Source organism: Nematolebias whitei, chromosome 1 (genome assembly GCF_014905685.2).
Source record: "Nematolebias whitei isolate Nwh7 chromosome 1, NemWhi1, whole genome shotgun sequence".
Lineage (NCBI taxonomy): Eukaryota > Metazoa > Chordata > Actinopteri > Cyprinodontiformes > Rivulidae > Nematolebias > Nematolebias whitei.
This window is the reverse complement of record NC_056498.1, coordinates 46,294,055-46,319,138: the sequence shown is the minus strand read 5'-3', so window position 1 is coordinate 46,319,138 and position 25,084 is coordinate 46,294,055. Positions and strand designations below refer to the sequence as shown.

The 25,084-nt window shown below is 42.2% G+C and overlaps 2 protein-coding genes across 2 annotated transcripts in view; both read left to right on the top strand.

The window, feature by feature from the left end:
• The first annotated feature begins 2,086 nt into the window (after positions 1-2,086).
• On the top strand, positions 2,087-11,110 carry cacul1 (CDK2 associated cullin domain 1). Its single transcript, XM_037689546.1, has 9 exons — positions 2,087-2,491; positions 2,673-2,799; positions 4,128-4,230; positions 4,306-4,401; positions 4,477-4,579; positions 6,603-6,692; positions 6,793-6,931; positions 10,772-10,821; positions 10,968-11,110. The coding sequence occupies exons 1-9, from the start codon at positions 2,185-2,187 to the stop codon at positions 11,108-11,110; spliced, it is 1,158 nt and encodes a 385-aa protein (XP_037545474.1). The 5' UTR covers positions 2,087-2,184.
• The window catches only part of mypn (myopalladin), a gene marked incomplete in the record, with an annotated part of 39,065 nt that continues 24,940 nt past the window's right edge, over positions 10,960-25,084 (top strand). Inside the window, 7 exon segments of the mRNA XM_037677848.1 lie at positions 10,960-11,177; positions 13,451-14,443; positions 22,650-22,825; positions 22,898-22,949; positions 23,065-23,440; positions 24,639-24,713; positions 24,792-24,933. Of these exon segments, the coding sequence (XP_037533776.1) occupies positions 13,503-14,443; positions 22,650-22,825; positions 22,898-22,949; positions 23,065-23,440; positions 24,639-24,713; positions 24,792-24,933 (1,762 nt within the window).

The following is a 25,084-nucleotide window of genomic DNA, read 5'->3' as shown; positions in this document are numbered from 1 at the left end:
GGAACTGTACGCTTTTCATTTTAGACCAAAGAACACTTGACACACGTCCGTTCTGAGTTTTGTCGTTCTCCAAACCGTTGGGGACTGAACGAACTTTGACGAGGTGTTCCTCTTTGACACGCGGCAGCTACTTTTACGGCGAAGCCTCTTATTTTTGTATTTGGACGCAACACGTGCTCATCAAAGAGTAGTGGTGGATTTTAATCTGTACAAAGTTCACACCAGAGGGTTATATGGGGGGAGTGGTTGTGTTGGAACGTATTTACATCGATACGGCACTTTCTTCTTCTTCTCCATACACGACTGGTTTTGTTGCCCGAGTCACATTTCTTAAACGACGAACTGTAAAGACGCCTGTAAAATGTCAATAATGACATGTATGTGTTGTAGACTCGTCTACTCGGTTTCATTCACGTGCTGTTTGCAAAGTGATGGTTTGTTAAACTTTAAAAGATTATTTTTATTCATTACAGTTGGTTTCTTCTGTCCTTCTAAGGTTCTGAGTAAAAATATAGACATGTTTTAAACATACCAACATGAGAAGTAAATAGATTTTATTAGCTAAAGCTTTCAAAGATTTAAAGTTGCATCACCTACTAGGACGTAGTTCGATTTCTCGGTTAAGTTTTAAGAGTATTAGGGATTACTTTTAGTTTTCGCTCAACGTTGTTGAGCATTGTTGTTTGCTAAGGTGGCCTAGCTGTGGCAGCAGCATGAAATATTTAGACTCTGAAAGTTAATCGAATGTAGACGAACGTCCCAGTGAACATTTCCTGGGAGTTCCATTAAGATCTGACCAGTGGTTCTTGGTATATTTTGCTAACAGGAAATCGAGGTTAACTCTCAACAACAACGAACTTCTGAGCAATAACACTTGTGGTATGTCTTGCACACAACTATAATCCAAATTTTATCTCTTATCTAAAGTTGACTCAATTTAAGTCACTTGTCTGTGGTGGCCATTTTTGATTGAACTGGCTCAATTTCAACTCCGTTTATTTCTAAAGCTCCAAGTCACAGAACTGAACAGAAACGTGTATAAAATAATAATTTAACTTTATTTATCTGAGGAGCAGCTTTGAGTTTGAACTCTCATTTTGAACAAGCATGAAGGCGACAGTGGAAAGAAAAACTCCCTCACGAGGAAGAAACCTTTAGCAGGATCAGGACAAGAGGACCATCTGCTTCGACCGGCTGGGTTTGAGAGGAATAGATACACAATGGCAGGTCAAGAATCACATGTTGAGATAGAATCAAATGAAAACGGTTCAATTGTAACAATTAATTTAATGAAATTAGGTCAATTTGACCAAGTCTATAGCAGCACAAGATTTATCAAAAAGGAAAGTCTTCAAACTGGACAACGTGTCGGCCTCACGGACAGAAACTGGAAGTTGGTTCCACAAGAGAGGAGCCTGAGAACTGGAAGATCTTCCTCCCATTCTGCTTTTGGAAACTCTAGGAGCCACGAGTAAACCTGCAGTGTGAGAGTGAAGTGCTCTGTTAGTAAAATATTCGATCTGAACTATTGTTGAGGGCTTTGTAGGTTATAAGTAAAATTTTGAATTATACTGTAAATTTGACAGGAATGGAGAGAAGCTAAAACTGGAGAGATATGATCTCTCCCAGTAACTCCAGTTAAGACTCTGGCTTCAGCATTTTGGACCAACTGAAGACGTTTTAAAGAAGTATTTGGACACCCAGATAATAAATAGTCCAGTCTAGACGTGACAAATGCATGAACCAGTTTTTCTGCATCATTTTTAGATGTTTCTAAGTTTAGTGATATTACGCAGGTGGTTCATGTTTTTAATGTGGCCGCTTCAAATGATTCATTTGAAAAGTAAAAAGAAGAAGCTCCTAAAGTTAACCGGCTGTGATTTGTACAGCCAACGATTATTTCCTGAACGTTTCATTAAAAACCGTCCTTTGGTTCATGAAATATTTTGGTAACGGGTTTGAGCGTTTTTGCCCGAGGCGTCGCAGAACTACATTTCCCAGCGTCCTCTTGGCCGCTCCCTTTTACGACGTGTCGTGAAATCCTGCTCGACGCCGTAAAGTGACGATGTACGCGGCCGAAGACGGATGACAGTTTTTATTTTGCGTTTCCTCTCGTTTATCTGAAATGTTCGACCGGTTCGGTTAAGGTTCGGACTGGAGCCTTTTTAAAGTCCAGTTTTAAAGATGGAGGCCATGATGGAGGACGACGCGGTGGACGTTAAAGACGACCACAACCACAACTACTGTGGGAGCGGCGGCAGTGAAGTCCAGCTGTCGGTAACGACAGTCCCGCCGCTCGTCTCTCCAACGACGGTCTCTGGAGGGGAACCCGGGTCTCGGCAGGGCAAACTGTGCTCCGGCGGTTCCGTTGGGTCGAACTTCATGGACTCGGACACGGGCAGCGAAAGCAGCGAAGTCGGTGAGGCGGATTTGACGGCGCCAGCTAACAACACGGAGGGAAAATTCAGTCCCGGTTCCACCTCAAAGTTCCGTAAGTTTACAAACTGGGCCTGGTGTCCCAGTACCGGGGATTTAGTGTACGACCAGAACTGGGTCCAGACTTTCTGACCCAGAACTTCTGCAGCATCTTTACATCGATGCGTGCAGCCTCTCAGTGCGCATGCGCAGTTATGTGGCAGGACATGCACCTTGATTTCCTTCTTTCCTGACAGTCCTGAACGCCATGGCGGTGGAGGACTACAGGAAAAACCACTGGCCCAACCTGGAGGAAGCGATCGACCGTCTGCTGATTCAGAACCCCTCGGATCACACGTCCGTGTCCTACGCACAGATTTATGGGTAAGACAGGTGAAACAGGATGCAGAATGAACACGCACCTGTGCCGGGGCATTCTGTTTTCTTATCTTTTTGTGAGTAGACATGCTGGAGGAGCTTCATGGATTTGCAAATATAAAAAATTACGTTTTTCTCTGAAGCTGAAGCTCATGATCAAACAGAGCACAAGAGGGCAGTACAGACAGGCAGATGTGTAAGCTGCCCATGCCAGAAGCTCTAATGCACCCCCATACCATCAGAGAGGCAGGTTTTTGAACTGTGTGCTAACAGGCTGGATGGTCCCCCCTCATTAGCATGGAGGACGTGGTGTCAGTGGTTTCCAGACAGAACTTCAGGTTTGGATCTGACTGACCACAGAACAGTTCTGGACTTCACCTCAGTCCATTTGAAATGAGCTCTGGTCCAGAGAAGACGGCAAAAGTTCTGGATGGTGTTCACATCTGGCTTCTTCTTTGTCTGATAGAGCTTTAAGCAGCATCTGTGGATGAACTGTGTTCACAGACGACGATCTGTGGAAGAGTTCCTAAGCCCAGAACAGAACCAGACCTGGTTTTAATGCGGGTCCTGAGGGCCTGAAGATCACGACCATCAAATATTGACCTTCAGTCTCGTCCTTTGAGCTCAGATTTCCACAGATTCTTCTAATCTGAGATGAACTGGAGATGATGGAGATTAAAGTCTTTATCCGGGAACTTTATTCTGAAATTCTTCCATTAGTTTTAGACAGACTGCTGAACCTCTGCCCGTCTTTACTTCTGACAGATTCAGCCTCTTTTTATACTCGGTCTTCTGATTGACCTGTTGCCAATTAACCTCTTTAATTACTAAATGTTCTGCCAGCTGTTTCTTATCGGACCACTTTTACAGCTTTGTGCTGCTCGTGGAATGTTTTTGATACGTCACTGCCATCAAATTCAAAACTGCTTTGTGTGTGTGTTGGTAAAAAAAAATTTAGTTTAAACATTTGATACGTTTACCATGTTCCACAGTGAATAAAATATGGGTTTGCAAATCTTTTTTTTTTTTTTTTGTTTACTTTTTAAACTATGTCCCAACTTTTTAGTTATTAGGTGTGTATTATTTTGGTAAATACTTTTTTCTGCTTAAACATCTCTGCACCTTACATTCAAACAATCCATGAAATTCCACATGTTTATTTTTTCTTGTATCTTGTTCCAAATCGCACCGTGGCTGGACAGCAGCATGTTTTTGGCACCACACCTGAGGATAAACTGCTGTTCCACTAGCGAGTATAGAAGGACCCAGAGTAGGAACAACCTACTAAATGTACCCGTAAGGTCAAGTAAAATGTTCTTCGTGGTTTTTCCTAGTTACATCTACAAGTGTGTTTGTCAGCAGCACTCTGAGCTGCTCTACAGTGACCTGACATCCAAAATAACGAGTCACCTGCAGCAGGTTTCCACACAGCTACAGGTGAGAGAACTCAACTGCAGGTGAGTGTTTTAATAAATACCGTCAATAAAAAATGCTTTGATCATTTATCTGTAGGCCAGCTCACCCGAGAACCTAATCGAGAACTTCAACGTGACTCTAACACGATACACAACTTCTCTTGAATGTATAGTTCCCGTGTTTATATACCTGGTACGTAAGATGTTTTCTAAAATAATGTTTTTAATTTATTTCATTCAAGGCAACTGACCCTGTGTTACCTTTCAGAACAAGTTCTACATCGAGTCCAAACTCAACAGGGACTTAAAAGACGACCTGATGAAGCTGTTTGCTGACCTGGTGGCAGAGAAACATTTGAACACGCTGATGCGTGAGTTTTTATCCTCGAACCTCTGCTGAGTAAAAAAAATCAGATAAGATGGAACTTTATTGATCCCGCAGGAAGTTGTTGTGCCAGAGTTTCAGTACAAAGGAACATACACAAGGAATCACACAAGATATAAAAATAACAGAGAATATTAAATATACCAGCAATTGAGATCTAAACAGGTCAGGTACAGACATGTGTGAAATGTCTAATGTTTGAATTGTTTTAATGTGAAGAACAAATAAATGACGTGCCACCTTTAATACACTCACAACAAAGTTAACCATCCAAAAGGAATGGTCCAGTTTGGACTCGTGTTAGTCCACATGCAGACCAGTAATCGGTAACGGGCACTATTGAGTACGAGTGGATTGACACTGTTATCAGGTAGTTGCCTGAGTAATGACAGTCGTTTTAAACAGCGTGTAAAGGTCATCAGGTACCATTAGACCTGATAGAAACATTTGATTTAGATTGTTAGTGTCAGGGAATTTTGTTCAAGGTTGATGGATGTTTTTAACTCTATGGCTGAAAATGTTATTGGCCCATGAACCATGTGTTTGAGTTAGCAGAGAGTTGTTTTCTCTCTCAGAGAGAGCTGAATAATGAGCTGATTTGACACTGCATGTGCAGCTGACAGTCCAAGGACACCGGTCTGCCCGTGAACTAGGAGCTGATAAGCTTATAAAAACAAGCCTCGCACACTGCCCGAGGCAGATTCTCGTGACTGGGCTCCATGTACGTATGTAGAACTTCTATACATCTGTGTAACCTGTGGTGAAATTCTGTCCTTGCAAGTAAAACCAGTTAAAAGTTGTCTCCTGCCATTGAGTGTGGCTTATTTGATTAAGTAAAATGAACAGAGGATATTTTTATTCAACATTTTGGTCCTTCGAGCCGGATACAAGCCAGCGACCTAAGGGTCACGTTGTTGGTTTGCAGGAGACTGGGTCATATCATGGAGACCCTGCACGTGGGGCACATTGATGCTTGATTCTGGAACCAATGGGTTTGTAAGCTCATTCACACGGGCCTGGAAGGTTCTGGTTGCCCAAGGAGAATCTGCTTCTACATTTTGGACACAGATTGGACTCTTTTTAACAGCCTTTATCATCCTGCAGCCTGGCTCAGTGGCTGAACCACTGGTGCCATGTCCGAGGCAGCTGGATCTTTAACAACAGGTGTCCTCTCATGTTTCGGGTTGAATCCATTTCCACGGATCACTACTGTGGTGCAAAGAGGAAAATACCATTCCTGCCAACATTGTCAAGAGAGCACCAGTGGTACTCAATCATGGTGTGGGGAGCCATAAGGTCTGACTTCAGGTCACTTTTGGTAGAGATTCAAGGAACCCTGAACCCACAGCACTATGCCAATGATGCCCTGGTACTGTCTTACCATAACAAGAGGTCTTTTTGTGGACTGTAGACCGTGCATGTTACAGAAGGAGTTTCTCGGCTTCTGTCGTCGTTCGGAGCTGAACCCAGCAGGACCTGTTTACGGTACCGTAACTAGCCTGCAGGGGAAGCTGAGCCCATTCCAGCTTCAACTTCTGGGTTCCAGGCCGAAGTCTAGATCAGGGCTATTCAACTGTCGGCCTGTGGGCCACTTCCGGCCCACACCATACTGACTAGAAACCTGCTTTGTTCCAGTCTGTTATCAGTTTCATCCGATTCTGTAACCGTTGCGTCTCCGCCATGTGTCTCTGCGTGTCCGTAAACTTTCTGTTGTCCCGTTCGTAACTTCTGATACGCTCAAGATATTTTACTGAAACTCCAGACACATTTGTACCACCACTAGACAAAATGTCTCATACACTTTTCATCACCTCAGCTCTAAGGTCGAGGTCAGAGTTATACAAGGTGTTTGCCTGCTATAGATTGATGTGTAATAGTTTGTAGACGGGCGTATCACGTGCCGTACGTGGTACTCTTGTTACCTCTCTATCTGGGAGCTGTTTCAGTCGGTGTCATCATCATCCTGTGTAAAATATAGAAATGATTTTCGATGTTATTTTCCTCCTCAGCTCTTTTGATCAAAGCTCATTCGATGCCTTTCCTAGTGCAGCCGTCGACGATGGCCAGTGTGGTGAAAGGTCTCTACAGCCTCCGGCCAGGTGACTTTTTATTTTCTGTTGTCACCTTTCTTTCCTCTAACTTGTTTTTAGAAATAATTTCATTTCCCGTCCTTCTGATTCGCCTTCGTACGTGTTTCAGAGTGGGCTCAGCTCGCCCCGGCGCTCTTCTCTGGCTTCATTCCACAAATCCACCCTCCTGCCGTGGAGTCTCGGCTGCCGGATTACGCCGATTACGACCGGAAGCTTCAAATGGAGCTCTTCATGAACGGCTTTCCTCGGTCAGTATAAATGTTTTTAATCAATTCACCTGCTGGTAACATCTCTGCCTGTGTTAGGTTAATATCTCACGAACCAGTAAGTGGATTTTAACCACACACATCTTTAACGTCTTTGTTTGTTTGTTTTCTCCAGGGGTGATCAGTCTCGCAAACGTGCCAGTGAAGATTCCTGATAGCTGCTGAGCTCTGACGATGCCTCTTCTCCGTCACAACCTGTCTCGCTGCACCCGGTACAAAGAAAAAGCTGTGTTTTCCTCTCCCTTTACCCAAAACGACAAAACACTGTGAATAACGAGGAGATAAAGCGTTGAGCAGAGGCTAAGTTTCTCCACTCGCCGGTTCCTCCCTCGGTGCGTCCTTGTGTTTAATGGGGCTAATCGAGACGCTCCGTTGCTGCTAACACTACAGTTCCACGAAAACTTTTTGGTTTTGGTGTCACCCAGAAGGTTCTGGTCCGTGCGTGGAGAGGAGGCGTTGTTTTCTGCTGTGATTCTTCTCTTGCCTTTACCAAGATGGAAAACTCGATTGTATCTTCCTGTTACGCCAAAGAGGACAAAGAAGAAGAGGAGTTTACTTCCTGTTGATGTTTTCTCCCGTCACTGAGCCGTTTCTGTAACGGCAGCTGGTCGTTGGTTACAGCTGACGAAGCGTCTGCCTTCAGATTTAAAGCCTTTATTCCTCCTGTAAATTTGGCAGTAGTACACATCCTGACTGATAAGTACCTGATTCATACTGAGTAAGGATCGGATACGTAGTAGATATGTACTTAATGTGTACCGTCTATGTTCCTGGTAAGTGCTGTGTAAAGACTTGGTATGTAACTGAAAAGTACCTCCAACCAGGTACATTACCTGATAATTGAGGTTATCTACTGGATATGTACCTTGATACATAACCTATAGGAAACTGGTGTATACCTGGTAATTACTTTGTAAATACCAGATATTTACCTAGTACATACAACATATTCAATAATTCCCCTGTAAGTACCAGGTACTTATCTGATAATTACCTTGCAAGTACCAGATTTGTACTTGGTGTTTAACTCATAAATACTAGTTATGTACTGTGTATTTACCATGTTAGTACCAGGTATGCACCTGATAATAAATATTAATTATTAAGTATTAGATACAAACTTGTTAAGTACTAACTTGTTAAGTACATATCCAGCCAATACTAAGTATGTATCTGGTAATTAATAAGTACCAGAAGTGAATAAAGGAAGGCCCAGATATGTACTCTGAATACCTTGTAACTATCAGCTACACACTCGATGTTTACCTTGTAAGTTTTAGGTACGTACCCAATAATTACTTTGTAATTATCAAGTACATACCCTACAAGTACCTTGAAATTACCAGGTTCATACAAGGTCATAACCTTGCAAGTGTCAGTACATACTTGTTAAATACTTTGTAAGTACAAGTACATACTAAGTACCTTGTAAGTACCAGGAATGTCTTGGACCAAGCACTTCAAGTACACATTAGGTACCAGGTATATACTCTGATTACTTGGTAACAGGTATGTAAAAAGTACTTGCTCAGTAATTACCTTGTATGTACCATCATGTTTTGTGGAAGTACCAGGTACTTTGTGTTTACCATGTAAGTACCAGGTTCTTACTCGGCATTACAGTGTACGTACCAGGTAATAACCAGATACTTACTCAGTAATTAACATGTGAATACCAAGTACTTACCGGGCTGTTTTATGTATTGCAACCATAGATTTTCATGTAAAAGTGGCAGATTGCCAGAAAAGTGCCAGATATTTTTGCCAAACGTAACATTTGAAGTTGTCTTACCTCTTTGTATTAAATGAATTTTGTGAATTTACTGCGAGATGATTTGCAAACATCGGTCTGTGGTGCGTTCAGCGTTTCTAACATGTACAGCCTGTTGATACTGTAAATAGTTTTGGACCCTGCGCTGCCGTCGTGCACTCGAACTTTTACTGTAGGTGCATATTTCTTAAACGACTGATTAAATATTTGACACCATCTCTGTTGGGTCTTTGAAACGTTTTGTCCATGAAACAAAGAGTCGATGCAAAATTTCAACACTAGAGGGAGCTGCTCCAGACATTTCAAAACTGACCTTAATCCAGATTAGTTGGTATAAAATGCTCCTAGAATGTCTTTAATTCAGATTAAACTTAACGGATTTCCTTCAGGGAGATTAGAGACTAAATGTCTTCAATAATAAAGTTTAAACTTTCAGGTTCAACTCGAGATTTATTGAAGTTTACAGAGGAAAATCAAGATAGGAGTTAAATTATCACTAAGTGTAGATGTAGTGTGTCCCGTTTGTCTCTGTGATGGACTGAGGACATGTCCAGGGTGTCCCCCGCCTTTCGCCCAGTGACAGCTGGAGGACACGGCGGTGCTACATGGACAACGTGAATCAGAGTAAATGTTTGTGTTTGTGTGCTCTGGTGGAGCAGAAACTGAAGGCGCTCCTCGTTGGACTTTATAAATTATGTAACTTTATTTACAAACATTTTTCATAGAAATGCATCTTTTTACTTCCTTTAAAACTTCTTTTGAAATCTTTAGCTCTTTTTTTAACTTCTTACTCAAGATTTTAGCATTAAGCCACTGTCTTGCTAAATGTAGCTATCGGCTGCTATTTTATTAATTGTAGCTTTCAGCTGTGTGTTTGCTAAATTGAACTTTATGGTTCGATTTAGCTACCATTAGCTCTAGGCAACTTTTGCTACATTTGCTTTTTGCTATTGTGTTGCTAATTTTAGCTTTTATCAACAATGTTGTTATTTTTTTTAGCTAACAATGGTACAGTTTTAATTTTGACTTTTTAACTTTTAATCCCTGCTTTGTTAATTTTATCATTTTAGCTTATTGTTTTATTAATTTTAGCCTTTAGCTAAGATTTAGCAAATTTTAGCTTCTATAGTTTTAGCTACAGTTAAACTGATTTTAACTCTTGCCTACGAGTTAATAAATTAGCCTTTAGCAGTGGTTTAACTCACTTTAGCGTTAATCTAAAGATTAATTTAGCTTTTAATTGTGGTTTAATTTTCATTTTCTGCTTTGTCTTTTTCTGCAGTTTTGCTAATTCAAAGTTCTAGCGCTTGTTAGTTTTAGCGACAGTTTTGCTAATTTTAGCCTTTAGCCTTTTTGTTTGTTACTAAATTAAGCCTAGCTTTTTTTTTTGTTTGTTGCTAATTTTAGCCTTTAGCTTTTGTTTTTTGCTAATTTTAACCTTTAGCTTTTTTGTTTGTTGCTAATTTAAGGCTTTAGCTTTTTTATTTACTAATTTAAGCCTTTATCTTTTTTGTTTGTTGCTAATTTTAACCTTTATCTTTTTTGTTTGTTGTTAATTTAAGCCTTTAGCTTTTTTGTTTGTTGCTAATTTTAACTTTTTTCAACAGAATAACTAGTCTGGGTTTTTATCAACAGTTTAGTTGCTTTTTTATTTTATTTTATTTATTTTTTTGTAGTTAACCAGTTGAAATTTTGTCTTTTAGCTACCGCTTTAATTTTATGTTATGGTTTTGTTAATTTTAGCTTTTAGCTAAGGTTTTGCTCATTTCAGCCTTTAACTATGGTTTAAAGTTTGGCGTTTAGCTACTGCTTTCTTCTTTTTAGCCTTTAGCTACTGTTGAACTGAATGTAGTAAGAACCTGTCAATCATCTGGACCCAATCCGGACTCTGGTTCTGCTTGGAGACCCGACCCCCCCCCCAGGTTCTGAGGAAGTGGGTGAAGAAAGTCATCTTTTCAGATGATGATTTTTATGCCCTCCAAATAAAAATATGTTTTAATCTCAGATTACAGGTTCATGGGACGACACTGAATATTCCTGATGACCTGCAGCGTCCATCCCGTCCAACAAGGGACGTCTCTGTGGACGGAGGCGTTTGACAGTCCGCTGGATGATGGGATCCCTTTACAGCACAAACCCCCCCCCCCCCCCCCCCAGCCAATGAGGAGGGACGCCACCCAGACACTCGGGTCGGGCCTCCTCAAAATAACCTGGACCCGCTGTGCTGACAAATGTTGCTGCTTTCAGGTCGCCGCAGCGCCACACGTTTCCTGCAGACCACCGGAGAACCAGGAGGCCCGAGCACCTGCCGGGTCCAGGATCTGACCAGGAGCGAGCAACCGGGGGACTGGAATCTCCCCAAGTCAGCACAGGGGCGGTTGGATCCTTAGGGGGGCCTGCTGGGTTTATTCTGAAGGTAAAACTGGACCCCCCAATTCAGGTCCTCACATTCTCCAGGTTGGTTCCTTCAGGCCTGAAGTTCTGAGTGTTGCCTCCATTTTAGTTTGACGTGTTCAGTGAATCTAGATTATCTTAGTGTGTGTGTGTGTGTGTGTGTGTGTGTGTGTTTGAGGGGGTGGGGGTTATCTCCCTCAGCAGCGTCCTCTTTGTGATAAAAACAGGTCTGAGTTAATGTCTGATCAAACTCAGGAAATCAGGCCCACAGGAGGAGGAGGAGGTGTGTGTGTGTGTTGGTGTGTGTGTGTGTTGGTGTGTGTGTGTGTGTGTGTTGATTCTCTTCTTGTAAACTGATCCCCAGCTATTAATAGACGTGACGCGGCGAGCGAGGAACCTGTTTGCAAAGTATTAATGTGCACAACAGCTGCAGGTCCAGGTCTGTTGGAAGGGCATCGCCACGTCCCCTGAACGCACCGACTCGAGTGTCCGCAGCACATGCGCACTCCGTTTCACGTCTAACCTGCTCGTGCTCGCCGTGAAAATGAGGAGAAACGAAACGTGTGGACGTCACACGAGTCCTGCTCTGAGGTAGACCAGGGTGGACTCGAACCTGCGCACAAATCTGATCTGGTGTCAGGACACGAACCCCGCCGAGGCCCGAGAAAGGATGCGTTCATGCTCAAACTAAATGTTCCTGTTTACCAGGAATTGTTGCAGCATAAACCAAAACCGGTTGTTTTAATTCTATTTATCTCCGGTCGGCTGTTTAAAGCAAATTGAAAAAAAGAAGTTTTATTTTTTAGTTTGTTTTTGTTTTTTACACCTTGAGGTCACTTTATTAAAGGGGTATTTCAGCCTTTTTTTCATTCAACCTTCAACCTTTCTGCATAAAAGTTAAGAACTAAATTATTATAGTGTGCCGAATGATATTGCTGCAATTTGCTTGAGAAGCTTAAACGCAGTTGATAAAGTTATACTGAGCAAAACAGTGGCTGAAATAAGCAGGAAACAAGCTAAAATGAGAAGAACTCTAGATAAAAGCAGCTAAACACAAGCTAAAACCAGCAAAATGAGCCAAATGCAAGCTAAAACAGCAAAGCATTAGCTAACACCAGCTGAACATAAGATTAAAAAAAGCAAAATAGATGCTGCATAATGCAAGCTAAAGCAATAAAACGAGCTAAAATCAGCAGAGCTTTAGCTTTTGTATCAAACAGTTAAAAAATTGAGCAAAACTTTTGCTGAAGGTAGCCAACCCTTAAACTAGCAAATAAGATGCTAGAATTAGCAATTGTATCTCAAAGCATTCAACAAAACGGCTAAAATTAAAACTTGCAAAACAGTAGCTGAAACTAGCAAAACAACAGACAAAAGTTAAATGGGTCCTAAAATTAGCTAAACTGTAAATGAATGTAGATAAGCAAATGTTTAATAACCTAAAAATTGCTAAATATTAGCTTCAATTAGCAAAATAGTAGCTAAAGGCAACAAAACGGGTGCTAAAATTAGCTAAACAGACACTTACTGGTAACTAAAATTTATAAAACGATAGCCATAACTTGCAAAACACATGCTAAGATTAACAAAACTGTAGGTAAATGCAACAAAACAGATGCTAAAGCTAAAATCTATAAATATAATAAAAAGTTAATATTAGCAAAACAGATGCTAGCTAGTTATTGTAGATTTGGTTCAAAATGAGTCACAACTAGAACTGATTTTACCATCTTTTTCATCTTCAAAATTAATTTATAAACTGATTTTTCTATTTTAAACATTTACACTGCAGTCACATTATAGTTATTCCATTAAACATTTTAACTTCCTGCCGGATTCATCCTGTATGAATGCTACAGCTAGCTGCTGCTTGCTAATAACCATGGAAGTTTGTGTAAATAACCGTGCATTGCAAAACTCAGGGTGGAGTAAAGGTTTATGAAATGGTGTTTCCATGAAGCACTTGGGTTTGTTTGAAGACGGCAGTGATCCACTTTGACCTCAGCTGTGTTGGGACTAGCTGTCTTTCCTGTCAGACTTTCATTCTTTCAATTAAGAGTTTCTTTACAATTCGTCCATTGGTTCATGAGATATTTTCTTAACAGACGTACAACAAACAGGCTTAAATATACAAAATATAGCGGTTGATACGGTACGTAAAAACTAGACCAAAATGGAGGTTAAACCCACTCTTTCTTCGTTGTAATTCAAACTTTGCTTGTGAGGATTGAAATAAGCCTGAGACAGTTGAGTTTGGACACTTGCATACATGTATATGTGCTTTGTGTGTATTTTAGCTACACGCTGTACTAATTAGATTCCCTCCTCTGTCTTAGCCTTAAGTTGACCGACCTGGCAGAGACCTGAGTTCATCAACGCCTCGGTGAGATGAGTCGTTCAGATGCATCCTCCTCACGCCTTCAGATCTATGGGACTCTTAAAGGTAAGGGTGATGACGCCCTGGGCCATCATGATACCCCACTCCCAGACCTGTCAGCCTTCCTCAGCCAAGAGGAGCTTGATAAAAGCGTTAATCTGGCCCGCCAGGCCATCGGGCATGAACCCAGTGAGGAGAGGGCAGAGGCCAAGGCCTCTGTGACCTCAGTACCCTCCAACATCTCACCCTCGGTTTCCGGAGAGTGGTTCTCCAACCATTCTGTTCCTGTTGTTCCCCCCTCGATCAACCAGCCATCTTCTGAGGTACCAGTAGTCTTTTCAGCGTTCACCTCCAACAGAAAGATGCACAAACCATCCTTACAGGAGAATAACATGATCCAGAACAGCAGAGACTCCACAGAGGGATTCAACCATCGGAACAGTCCAGCAAAAAGTGCCCCCTTTGGTCTGGAGACCCAGTCCAAAAAGGAGTTCCTGAACAAGGCAGCAGATTTCATCGAGGAGCTCTCCTCCCTCTTTAAGGCTAATAGCTCCAAACGGGTACGACCAAGAGCCTGCAAAGCCCACAGGAGCAGGGTTCAGAACAAGAACCAGAGCGAGGAGACCACTGATCCCCTCAGCTCTGACAGCAGGGAGCGAGCCATCCTGCCATTGGAAATGGAGAGACCCAACCTAGTCGTCAGCCACCACCCGGTGGTCCAGCAGGACGTGGGAAGTGAGCTCATGGACTTTCAGGACTATGGACTGACAAAAGAGGAGCGGTTTGACTTGGTGTCACAGGACGTAGGAGACCAGGCTGAAAGTCCACATCAAGCAGAACTTGCATGCGAGCCTCCACATTTCATCCAGAAACTGAAGAGCAGGGAGGTTCCTGAAGGCACCAAGGTCCGGCTAGACTGTATCGTTAGAGGACATCCGGTGCCGGAAGTCCGGTAAGAGAAGAAATTGCACTTTAATTAGATATAGGTCTTTAATTGGCCAGAATTCCTGAATCAAAATCAGGTTTCTTAAGTAAAGGTTTAATTACAGCAACCTTAAAGCACTGTGGTATATAACCATTCAGTAAAGACAAATTAAGCAGATCCAAAATGTGGATATCAGTTAGGGGAAATACCTCTTTAAATAGTCTGGTTGGGATGGCATCTAGCAGACACGTTTATAGTTTGGATGAAACTATTATTTTTGACAATTCAGAGAGCTCAACAGGACAAAAACAGCCCAAACATAAATCAGCTTCAAGTGACATTTTTAAAGCTGTCTCATCTGACAGGGAATTGAAGGCAATAGTAGGAAGGATGGTTTAAATTTTCTTCCAAATTAAAATGTTTTTATTTATAAAGAATCTCATCAAGTCATCCCTGCTTCTAGTTGTAGGGATACATGGTTCAACAGTGATGGGATTTTTCATTAGACTAGCTATGGTACTGAACAGAAACCTGGGGTTATTTTTATTCTCATCTATTAAAGATGAGTAATATAAAGTTCTAGCTTTACAGAGCGCTTTCTTATATGTTAGCAGGCTATCTCTCCAAGTTAAATAAATTCTTCCATGTTAGTGGAGCACCGTTTTCTTTCCATCTTTCTAGATGCCTGTTTTAATGTACATAACTCAGAATTTAACCAAGGAGCCAGTTTCCTCTGATTGATTACTTTCTTTTTCAGTGGAGCAGGTATGTCGATTGAAGTTTGCAAAGATGTTGTAAATGTATCAACCAGATGATCAAAGTCACTGCTCTCTGATGCATTATTCTGCAAGACAAAATAAAACATTGATGGAAGAGATTGTTGAAATTTGGTTACAGCATTTTCTGATAAGATAAGGTAAGATAGAACTTCATTGATCCTGCTGGAAATTGTTATTCCAGAGTTTCAGTACAAAGGAACATACACAAGGAATCACACGAGATATAAAAAAAACATAATATAAAAAATAACCGAGAATATAAAAATACCAGCAATTAAGTTCTAAAACAGGTCAGGTGCAGACAGAAAGAAACATAAATTTTTTTATTGTGGTGCAGGATTAATTTTATTGTCCTATGTGTAGAAAAGGGGAGGAGTTGAAAAGTTTGATAGCTAAAGGGAAGAAGGATTTCCTGTGGTGTTCTGTGGAGCACCTACTATAATGAAATTTACTCTCTGTGACTGTGTAGTCATTTGATGTAAACTCAAAGATGATTAAAAATGGTCAGCCAGAACAGGATTTTGAGGAACTATTACTAAGTTATTAATCTTGATGCTATAAGTCAGAACCAGGTCAAGAGTGTGGTGATGAGAATAAGTAGATGTGCGGACATTTTGGGTAAAACCACTTGACTGTATTAAATTATTAAAGGCTTTGCTTAAGTTACCACTTTCAACATCTACATGAATATTGAAATCACCCATTATTATGACTTTATCAGTACTTAGTAGTAAGTCAGTTAAGAATTCTGAGAATTCAGACAAAAACTGAGCATAGGAGCCTGGTGGACGATATATAACAACTAGTGAGAGTGGACTTTTCTATTTCCCTTTTGGATGAGAAAGACTGAGGGACAACGACTCAAAAGAATTATTGGTTTAATCAATAGTCCAGACTGAAAAATAGAAGCTACTCCTCCACCTCGGCCAGTTGTTCTAGGATCATGAAAATTCAAATAATGAACAGCAGTGGATTCATTTATACCAACAAAATCCTCCTGTTGTAGCCAAGTTTCTGTCAGACACAATAAATCAATATGATGATCAGTTATCAGTTCATTAACTAACAGGGATTTAGAGGAAACAGATCTGATGTTCAATAATCCACATTTAATGATTTTATGATTTTGCTCTGGTAAAGTAACTGTGTTTATTTTAATCAGATTTTTATGGTTTATATTTTTAGAGCTGATTTTTGGTTTATTTAATTTGAGCTGTGGGCGAGTTGACACTGTTTCAATGTGGGTGTGGGTGGGTAACAGAGGAGAAGCAGCAGAGAGGGTGGAGGGCTACAACTCTGCTTCCTGGACTGGACCCTGGGTTGTCAATCATTTGGGGGGTAAACGAAATCAGCCATATTTCTAGAAAGAAGAGCGGCTCCGTCCAAAGTGGGATGGATGCCATCTCTTTGCAGGTCCACCAAACTATGTTTGTACCGGTGAACCGTTGGTAGGGCCAGAAACTTCCTCTGAGAGGAACCTCCTTTGCAACAAGATTCATAGCTCGAACAGAGCAGGAGTTTTAATTGAAGTAACCAACAATAACTTATTTTTGCTGTTTGTCCAAAGTTCATACGTTGATGTACGTTGACTATGATGTTTGCAGATGACATTGTGATCTGTGGTGAGAACAGGGAACAGGTGGAAGAGAACTTGGAGAGGTGGAGGTATGCAGTTGAAAGAAGAGGAATGAAAGTCAGCCGTAGTAAGACAGAGTCCATGTGTGAACGAGAGGGAGGAGGTGGAACAGTGAGGCTTCCTCCTCCATCTCTGTCCTCTGCATCCTCTGAGAAATGGTAGTTGGAGTGAGGACAGAGGACGCAGAGGACAGAGTGAGAAGGAGGAGGAGGACTCGCTGTGGCGACCCCTGAAGAGGGAAAAGCAGACAGAAGAAGAGTCCAACGTTTGTACGTCTGCTGGGAGCTCGGATGACACTGAGTGAGTCTCGAGCGCTTGAAGGATTCGAGTCGGGACGAACGATGCTGTGTTCTTGGGCAACGCTCACAGAGGCGACATGTGATGACAGCCAACAGCTGATTCTGAGTCGTGTGTGTTTGTGTGTTGGTGGGGGAGGAGTAGATCATGAAGACAAAATAAAGGCCACGCATCCTGGAGGAATGCATGTCGCCCGCCACCGTTCATGCCAGGGTTTCAGACTAAGATCATTGAGTTGCCGTTTTGGTCAAAGCTGCGAAATAACATGCGCACAATCTCACGCAGCATCGCAAGATGTCGCACTCAGAGTGCTGGTGTGAATGACTCTCAGCTACTACCACAGTAAATGTTGTTTCAGTGTGTTTAAAACTGAATGAGGTACCGTAACTTTTGTGCAGGCGTGGTCAGTAAGATGCGGCGACCGTTTTGAAACGGCTTCACTCCAAAGGTTAATCAGTTGTTCCTGTTCTTACTTTCTCCACACCAAAGTTTTAAGCAACATAAAATAGTTGGAGTGTGTGTTGGGATGACTCTCAGCTACTACCACAACAAATCTTCCCTCAGTATCTGTCAAATCCACTGAGTTGTTGTTAATTTTGTGTTTTCAGGAGGTCGTCTTTGGTTGACTCCAGACATCGATCAGTTGTAGATGTACATCGAAAGTTTATGTTCAAAAAAACTCTCATAATAATTTGTCCAGTGGACAACAAAGTCCATGCTCAATAATCCAGGATTACAATCCAACACTTTTCAGTCAGGTCATCTGGACAGTTTCTTTTTTTGTGCTGAAACGTTTCACCTTCGATCCAGAAGGCTTCATCAGTCAAGGAAACGCACAACAAAACTGATTCTTCCCCAACAGCTTACTCCAAAGTGGAACAAACCAGTTCTGCTTGTGATAAGATGGTCTCTTTGGTACGCCCCTCCTCCTTTGCCGGCCCTCTTCCTTGTTGACAGTCTTGTCAAACTGGTTGAAAACAACAAAGTCCATGCTCAATAATCCAGGTATAAAATCCAACATTTTTCAGTCAGGTCATCTGGACAGTTTCTTTTTTTTTGTGCTGAAGCCATTTTCAACCAGTTTGACAAGACGGTCAACAAGGAAGAGGGCCGGCAATGGAGGAGGGGCGTACCAAAGAGACCACCTTATCACAAGCAGAACTGGTTTGTTCCACTTTGGAGTAAGCTGTTGGGGAAGAATCAGTTTTGTTGTGTGTTTCCTTGACTGATGAAGCCTTCTGGATCGAAGGCGAACCGTTTCAGCACAAAAAAAGAAACTGTCCAGATGACCTGACTGAAAAATGTTGAATTTGTTCAGTGCTTTGAGATATTTTGCTAACAGACTAACAGGTAATGTAAATAAGCAAAGACATGTGATGAATAGCGCTCAGTGTGTTGAGGTTGACCTCCAGCTACTACCACACCAAATTTTAGCTTAATATCGAAAAGTGTTTGAGTAATAGCCATACAGGCTGTGGTGGCCATCTTGAAACTGACTCTAAGATTAAATTACCGGTAGTTGAAAACTACATCCAGGGATTATTTTCTGGATGATACAGCACAAGGTTGAAGATCTTTGTGAAGAAGTGGTAAATTTGAAAAAGACGTCAGTAAGTCGTAGATTTTCTTGGCCTTCCTCCCGTGTGTTTTATTTCAAACGACTGTATGAACGAGAGCAGCCGAGGTGTTGGACCTCAGGAGGCGTGGGTTTGTTCTGAACATTGTTGAGCCTCTAACTTAAACTCGTCTGTGGAGAATGCAGCTCTGGGCCATTTTTAGAAGCGGACTGGCAACGCGAGCTGCAGTCCAGTTTGATAATGGAGCCGGCTGGGCTCTGGACAGGAGCGTGAGCACTTTGGTAAGATGATTTACGTCGTTTTTACTCATCTCATCTCCTCCTGAGACGTTCTGCTGACCTCACCACCTCCTGTTGACACCCGACCGTTGTTTTACATTTGACTTCTACTCTCCTGCTTTTTGTGAGACTCCTTTGCTGTTTCTATACATGAAGCCTCTCGCTCAAGGAAGGGAAATTAGAAAAGTTGTCTGTACTGCTAGTTTTATGGGAATGAAGAGTCCGTGTGTATTCGGAGTCCATGTTTAGTTTTGTGTGCGTAAAGGTTAGGTGAGTCAGAGATCCCGGGCTCTGAGGGAATCTCCTCTGGATCTCCGGAGGGAAAATAGCCCCGACAGGTGCAGCGAGCGGGGGCTTCGCTTCATACCATCCTCCTCTGCGGCTCACGCTTTCAATTTAGACCCTTAGTCACTGGCAGAACCACAAAACGTTCCCCCAGTAACGACCGAGCTGGAGGCGAGTACTGGTTTGAGTTTTATTGGGGCTCAGATGATTTAAAGTTCACACAAGTCTGATGGATTTTTTTGGGTGAACGGACAGATTTATGGTTCTATGATGACGTCGTCCATCCTTGATTGATTTGGTTTCAGGAAGCATCATCATCTCAGAATAGATCGTGTAAAGAGGCTGCTTGCTACTTGTTGGTACCTTTAAAGAGAATATTCTTCTCGGTATCATAGTCATGTCTCAAACTTGGTGTTTAACATTAAATAGTACCTCAGGTGCCTTCAAGCTTTCCATCAGACTTTTTAAAGGGATCAAGCAGCCAATGGTTTGGTTTGGTTCTGTTCGTCACTGAATGTAGCGCAGAGGAAGCAAAGAGCCGTCCGAGGAGCTCCGAGACGATTATAGACATCCGTGTTGAAGATAAAGTCTTCAAGACCGTGTCCAAGCAGCTTCATGGTCCTCCACAGCTGACATTATTATTGAAAAGCATCAGGCTCATGAAGCTCTTACCGGCTTCTCAGGACGTGGACGCAAGGTGACATGCAACCCCAGGTTGATAAACAAATAGTGCGAGTGTTAGAAAATGAGCCAAGAAAACCGTCCAAAACATTCAAGTCCAATTAGAAGTTTCTCATCCATACATTCACTTTGAACCATGGTGATGGAAAAAGTTCCAGCAGAATTTACTGTTGACAGATAATCCAGACAGGAATTCACCAAAACGCACGTTAAACGAGCGATACGTTTAACGTATCAGTTACGACTGAATGTTTGTATTTTTCGAGATGAGTGTTTTTCTGACGTGGAATTGAACAAGGAATGACGTAAACCTAAATGTTTTTAGTGCAAGATGTTCAAATGGGTGGGAGTTGCACTGTGGAGGTGTCCAGATGAACGCTCAATAATCCAGGTAGATAAACCTAACGAGACCAAACTCAACTGGTTAGAAGAACAGTTAGGTTTTCTTTTGCTTGTATGAGGCAGCGCAGAGTGACAGATCCAGGTGAGTGGAGGGAGCAGTGTTATCCACCACCAGGTGCAATGGAGGAGCCAGGGGGTGGCCAATGGTGGCCTTGACCACCACAGATTAATATTTGACCACCCCATTCATTTGAGGAATCTATACTTTTAAGTATCAAAGATCATGCTCAATAATCCAGGTAGAAAAGTTCAACAAAGTTCAGTCAGGTCCTCTGGACAGTTTCTTTCTGTTGAAACGTTTCGTCTTTCATCCAAAAGACTCCATCGTTAATATCAGTATATCATCAGTACATACTTGTAAGCAACATAAAAACAAGAAAGCATGGTTTCCTCAAATGACTGGGTTGAAAGGATTTCATTATGTATGGTGGTAGCCATCTTGGATTTTTACTTGGTAATGCAATTTTTTGATTGGGACCTTTTTTATGCGTAGATGCAGCCACACACTAAAAGGGAAGTCGGTGCTTTGTTTATTTTTCAAGTTATCATGCTCACAAGACGGACGGACAGATGGGAGGGTATTTCCAACTCCCCACTTCACACTGCGAAGGGGGAGATCCAGAGGTTCTAGGAGATAATGGAGGTTTTTGGCTTCAGTCACATAAATTGTATTTATTGAGTTTTTTTTTTATTTTTAATAGAGAGGTACCAACAAATTTGTCCCTATCTCAGAATCAGAATCAGTTTTATTGTCATTGCACAGAGCACAACAAAACTACATTTCAGTACAGCCCATCCAAAGAACCACAAACAGACACAGACTTGGGTAGACGGGGTGTCTGAGGCGGCAGCCTCTGAGAGGCGCTCCTTTTTTGTTACGTTAGAAAACAGGAGGCAAAAACATCAATCTAGCTCTGTGTCCCTGCAGGACACACCGTGAGGCTGCAAAACACGCAGCACATAAAGAAGTAACATACATGCATGAGACGTGGGTGGAGTGGGTGGGGGGTGGGGGGGTCCCGGCACAGGCCGCCAGGTGAGCGATGCAGCCAGCTTTGTGGCGCTCTCCTAGGTTACTGCACTGGGGTGGGTGGGGGTGAGGACAATGAGGGAGGCCAGCGAAGGCGTGAATTTCAGGGGGAGTAGTCCGTGAGCACTGTCTAGAGACAACCCCCCCCCCCCCCCCCAAAAAAAAAGCCATAGTCCTGATAAGAGGTGGTGTTTATCAGCCGGCTCGGTTGAGCTCTTACACAGGTCCATGTCCTTGGGAGCCGGGGGGCGGGGGCAGCAGAACGTCTTGTTCACATAACATCCAGGAGATAGTCAGTCTTCCAAGGCCAGCGTGGGAGGAGCCAGATTCAGATATAATTTGTTTTGGGACAAGTCGAACGCTGTTAATTTCTGTCTGCCTTTACAATCGCGCTAATGCATCTCATGGCGACTCCAAACAGCGAGTCGAGCTTCCAACTTCTCCAAGATCTATTCCTTCCCACCAGCGAGATTCGCTCGCACAGCGTCTGAGTCTGAGTGTTGACCACACGGCACGTTCCTTCCATGCCCAGCAGCTGAACAATGGCCAGAACGGCTGCTGACGTTTTCGAATTTGTCGATAAGCCAGGTAACCACCAACTCCCAAAAAGCAGAAATCCCGTTATCATAATCCAGTTTTTGATCTTGAGCGTCCTCGACCGACAACGCTAGTGTTCTGTCGAGGTAAGAGGGCTCTCCTTCGCCCTGTCTTCTTGTTGAGAAAACTTGATCAGTTGCGTTGAGAGACCAGCTGACCAGATCCATAGTTTACAATTTGGACGATATGCAAAGAGAGGCTCTTTATAGAAATATTAGAATATTAGTAAAAACTAGCCCTGAGAAATATAACTAACTAACTAAACCCACATTTTCTCCACTTTCTAATCTGTCATCGCCGTTATCCTAATCAGGTGTGGCGTCAGGGCCTGTGCACGTCTGCTGGATTGATATACGTATTTTAAAGTAGTAGTTTTTTATTCTGACATCGCCGATGTAAAGTCAAAATATATAAAAAAAATGCTTTTTTTATTTTGAGGAACAAAAAAATAACTTTCCCATCCAGTAAAATATCACAGACATATAAATAATCCAGCTGCACCTGTGTTCAAACACAATAAAGTGACAAAACGTTTTAACCAGAAACGGTTCAAAATATGACCCGAGAAAATCAGAGTGTAGAAAAGTTCGTCTTCTGAAAACGTTTACCGGTGAAGGTTAGATCTGGTGGAACTGTGTGACCTCACCGCGGCTGTCTCCATCAACGTGCAGGTGGTTCTGCGAGGGCAAGGAGCTGGAGGACAGCCCCGACATCCAGATCATCACCAACGCTGAGCTGCACTCGCTCGTCATCGCCGAAGCGTTCGAGGAGGACACCGGTCGATACTCCTGCTTTGCGTCCAACGTTTACGGAACGGACTCCACGTCGGCTGAGATCTACGTCGAAGGTGCTTCGTTGTCCCGTTGACACTCAGATGGTGTCGCGTCCTCGGTGCCTAACGCAGGTTTTAATCTTACAGGAGCCTCCTCTTCGGACTCCGAGGCGGATCAGCACTTTGAGCACATAACCCAGTGAGTTTTATGTAACATGAAGGAACCCCCCCCATGACATGACATGACGAAACGATAAGTTATGACCACTGGGTGACCCTTGTTCTCTCTTTTATGTCTGTCATTTATTTTTAAGGCTCCAGAGAAAACCGTTGAAGTCGTCTCCATTTGTACCTCAGCTGTCCAACCCAACTCACCCTGTAGAAAAGGACAGCTCGTCTCAGCCCGCAGAACCCTCAAAGGAACCGGAGGAGGAACCCTCATCTATAAAAGGTCCAGAAGAAGCTTCTCAGGTGGTTCGGACTTCTTCGGCCGTCCTCCCAGCTCTGGAGGTCTCTGAAGCGTCCCAGCCGAAAGGAGGGACGGAGGCGACAGCTGTTGAAGAACCCGCAGGAATCTGGGGAGTTTCTGATCCAGATGTTGCAGCAGCACAGCTGGAGCAGACCGCTGCACCTCTGGGTTTAAACTCAGCGGTGTCGTCAGAACCGTCCGCCCCCGGACGTCTCAGTCAGGTAACCCTGAAGGTTTCCTCCTGTTTATCCTGCGATCATTTCCTGTTTTTATTATTTGCAATCTAATTTCTTCTTCTCGGGTAAATTGATCAAAACGTTCGCCTCATTCAGGAGGTGCTGTGACGTTTGGATTTTGTAACAGTTATACTTTTTAAAATATTATAAATAATAAATATCGGCTACTTTTAGCTTCTTCTTTTTAAATCAAAGTTGCTTTTTTTTATTGTTTTTTGAACAAACACAAAAAAGAAAAAAAATCTCGCTTTTTGTCGTTTTCCTCTTTAATGTATTTAATTTAACTTAAGCTAACCTTTTGCTACTAACTCTGTTTTTGTCTTCTTATGCTACTTTTAGCTTTTAGCAGCTGTTCTGCTGCTGTGTTTGCTACTTTCAGGTACTGATCATCTACTTTTATCAGCTATTTAACCGGTTTATTTAAGACTTCAGCTTTTTGGCTAATTTTAGTTTTTACCCCATTTTTTTATTATTATTATTTTTTACTACTTTAGCTTTTAATTAGCTTTTTGCTTCTTTTAGTTTTTAGTTTTTAATCGGCTACTTTTAGCTTCTTTTTTTAAAATCAAAGTTGTTTTTTGAACAAACACAAAAATGAAAAAAAAATTTGCTTTTTGTCGTTTTCCTCTTTAATGTATTTAATTTAACTTAAGCTAACCTTTTGCTACTTTAAGGCAAGTTTTTGAACTTTACTTTTTAGCTAGTATTTTGATACCCTAAGGCTGGCTTTTTGATACTTTGTTTTAATTATGTTTTACTACTTTATCTTTAAGCTAGCATTTTCATACTGGTACCAGTAAGTAGCCTTCTTCCTTTTTTAACTTTAAGTTAGCCTTATTTACTTTTAGCTTTAACCACCTTATTGCTACTTCAAAGTTTTAGCTAGCTTTTGGTACCTTTAGCTACTTAATTTTTTTGCTACATTTTTTACTATTGGAGCGTTCAGCTAAAATTTTGATAATGCCAAATTATGGATATCCTTCTGCTACGTTTAGCTTGTAGCTAAGATTTTTCTACTTTTAGCTTGTTGCCTTTAGCTAGTGTTCTGCTTCTAATGGCTTGAACAGCTGAATCATTCAGCGTTCAAAGTTCACACTTTACAGATAATGTCTCCAGTTCTGACTGTGGTGGACTGGATCAGAACATGGATCCATTTTGTTTATTTTTGTTTTTTTCTACTCAGAATCCAGTTTCAAACCACAACAACTCCCAAGAATCAAACGGACAATCCATCATGGCTGCTCCAGTTTTCACAAAGGTAGAGTCGATCTGTAAACGAAACACGTTTGGATGCTCCTTCAGCGGACCTGACAGAAGGCCCTTCTTGTCCCAACAGAACCTGCAGGACCTCACGGCAGCAGAAGGCCAACTGGTGGTGCTGGAGTGCCGTGTGAGAGGGGTGCCGTCGCCTCAGGTGGACTGGTCCAGAGAAGGGAAACTCATCGAGGACTCTCCTGAATTCAGGATCCTGCAGAAAAGTGAGCTTTAGCTGTGACCTGCTGTCGTCACAACAAAACACCTGACAAAACCTGTAGACACCTGTAGGATGTACCTGCAAACACTTCTAAACACATGTATACACCTGCAGATACCAGTATACACCTGCAGATACCAGTATACATCTGTAGA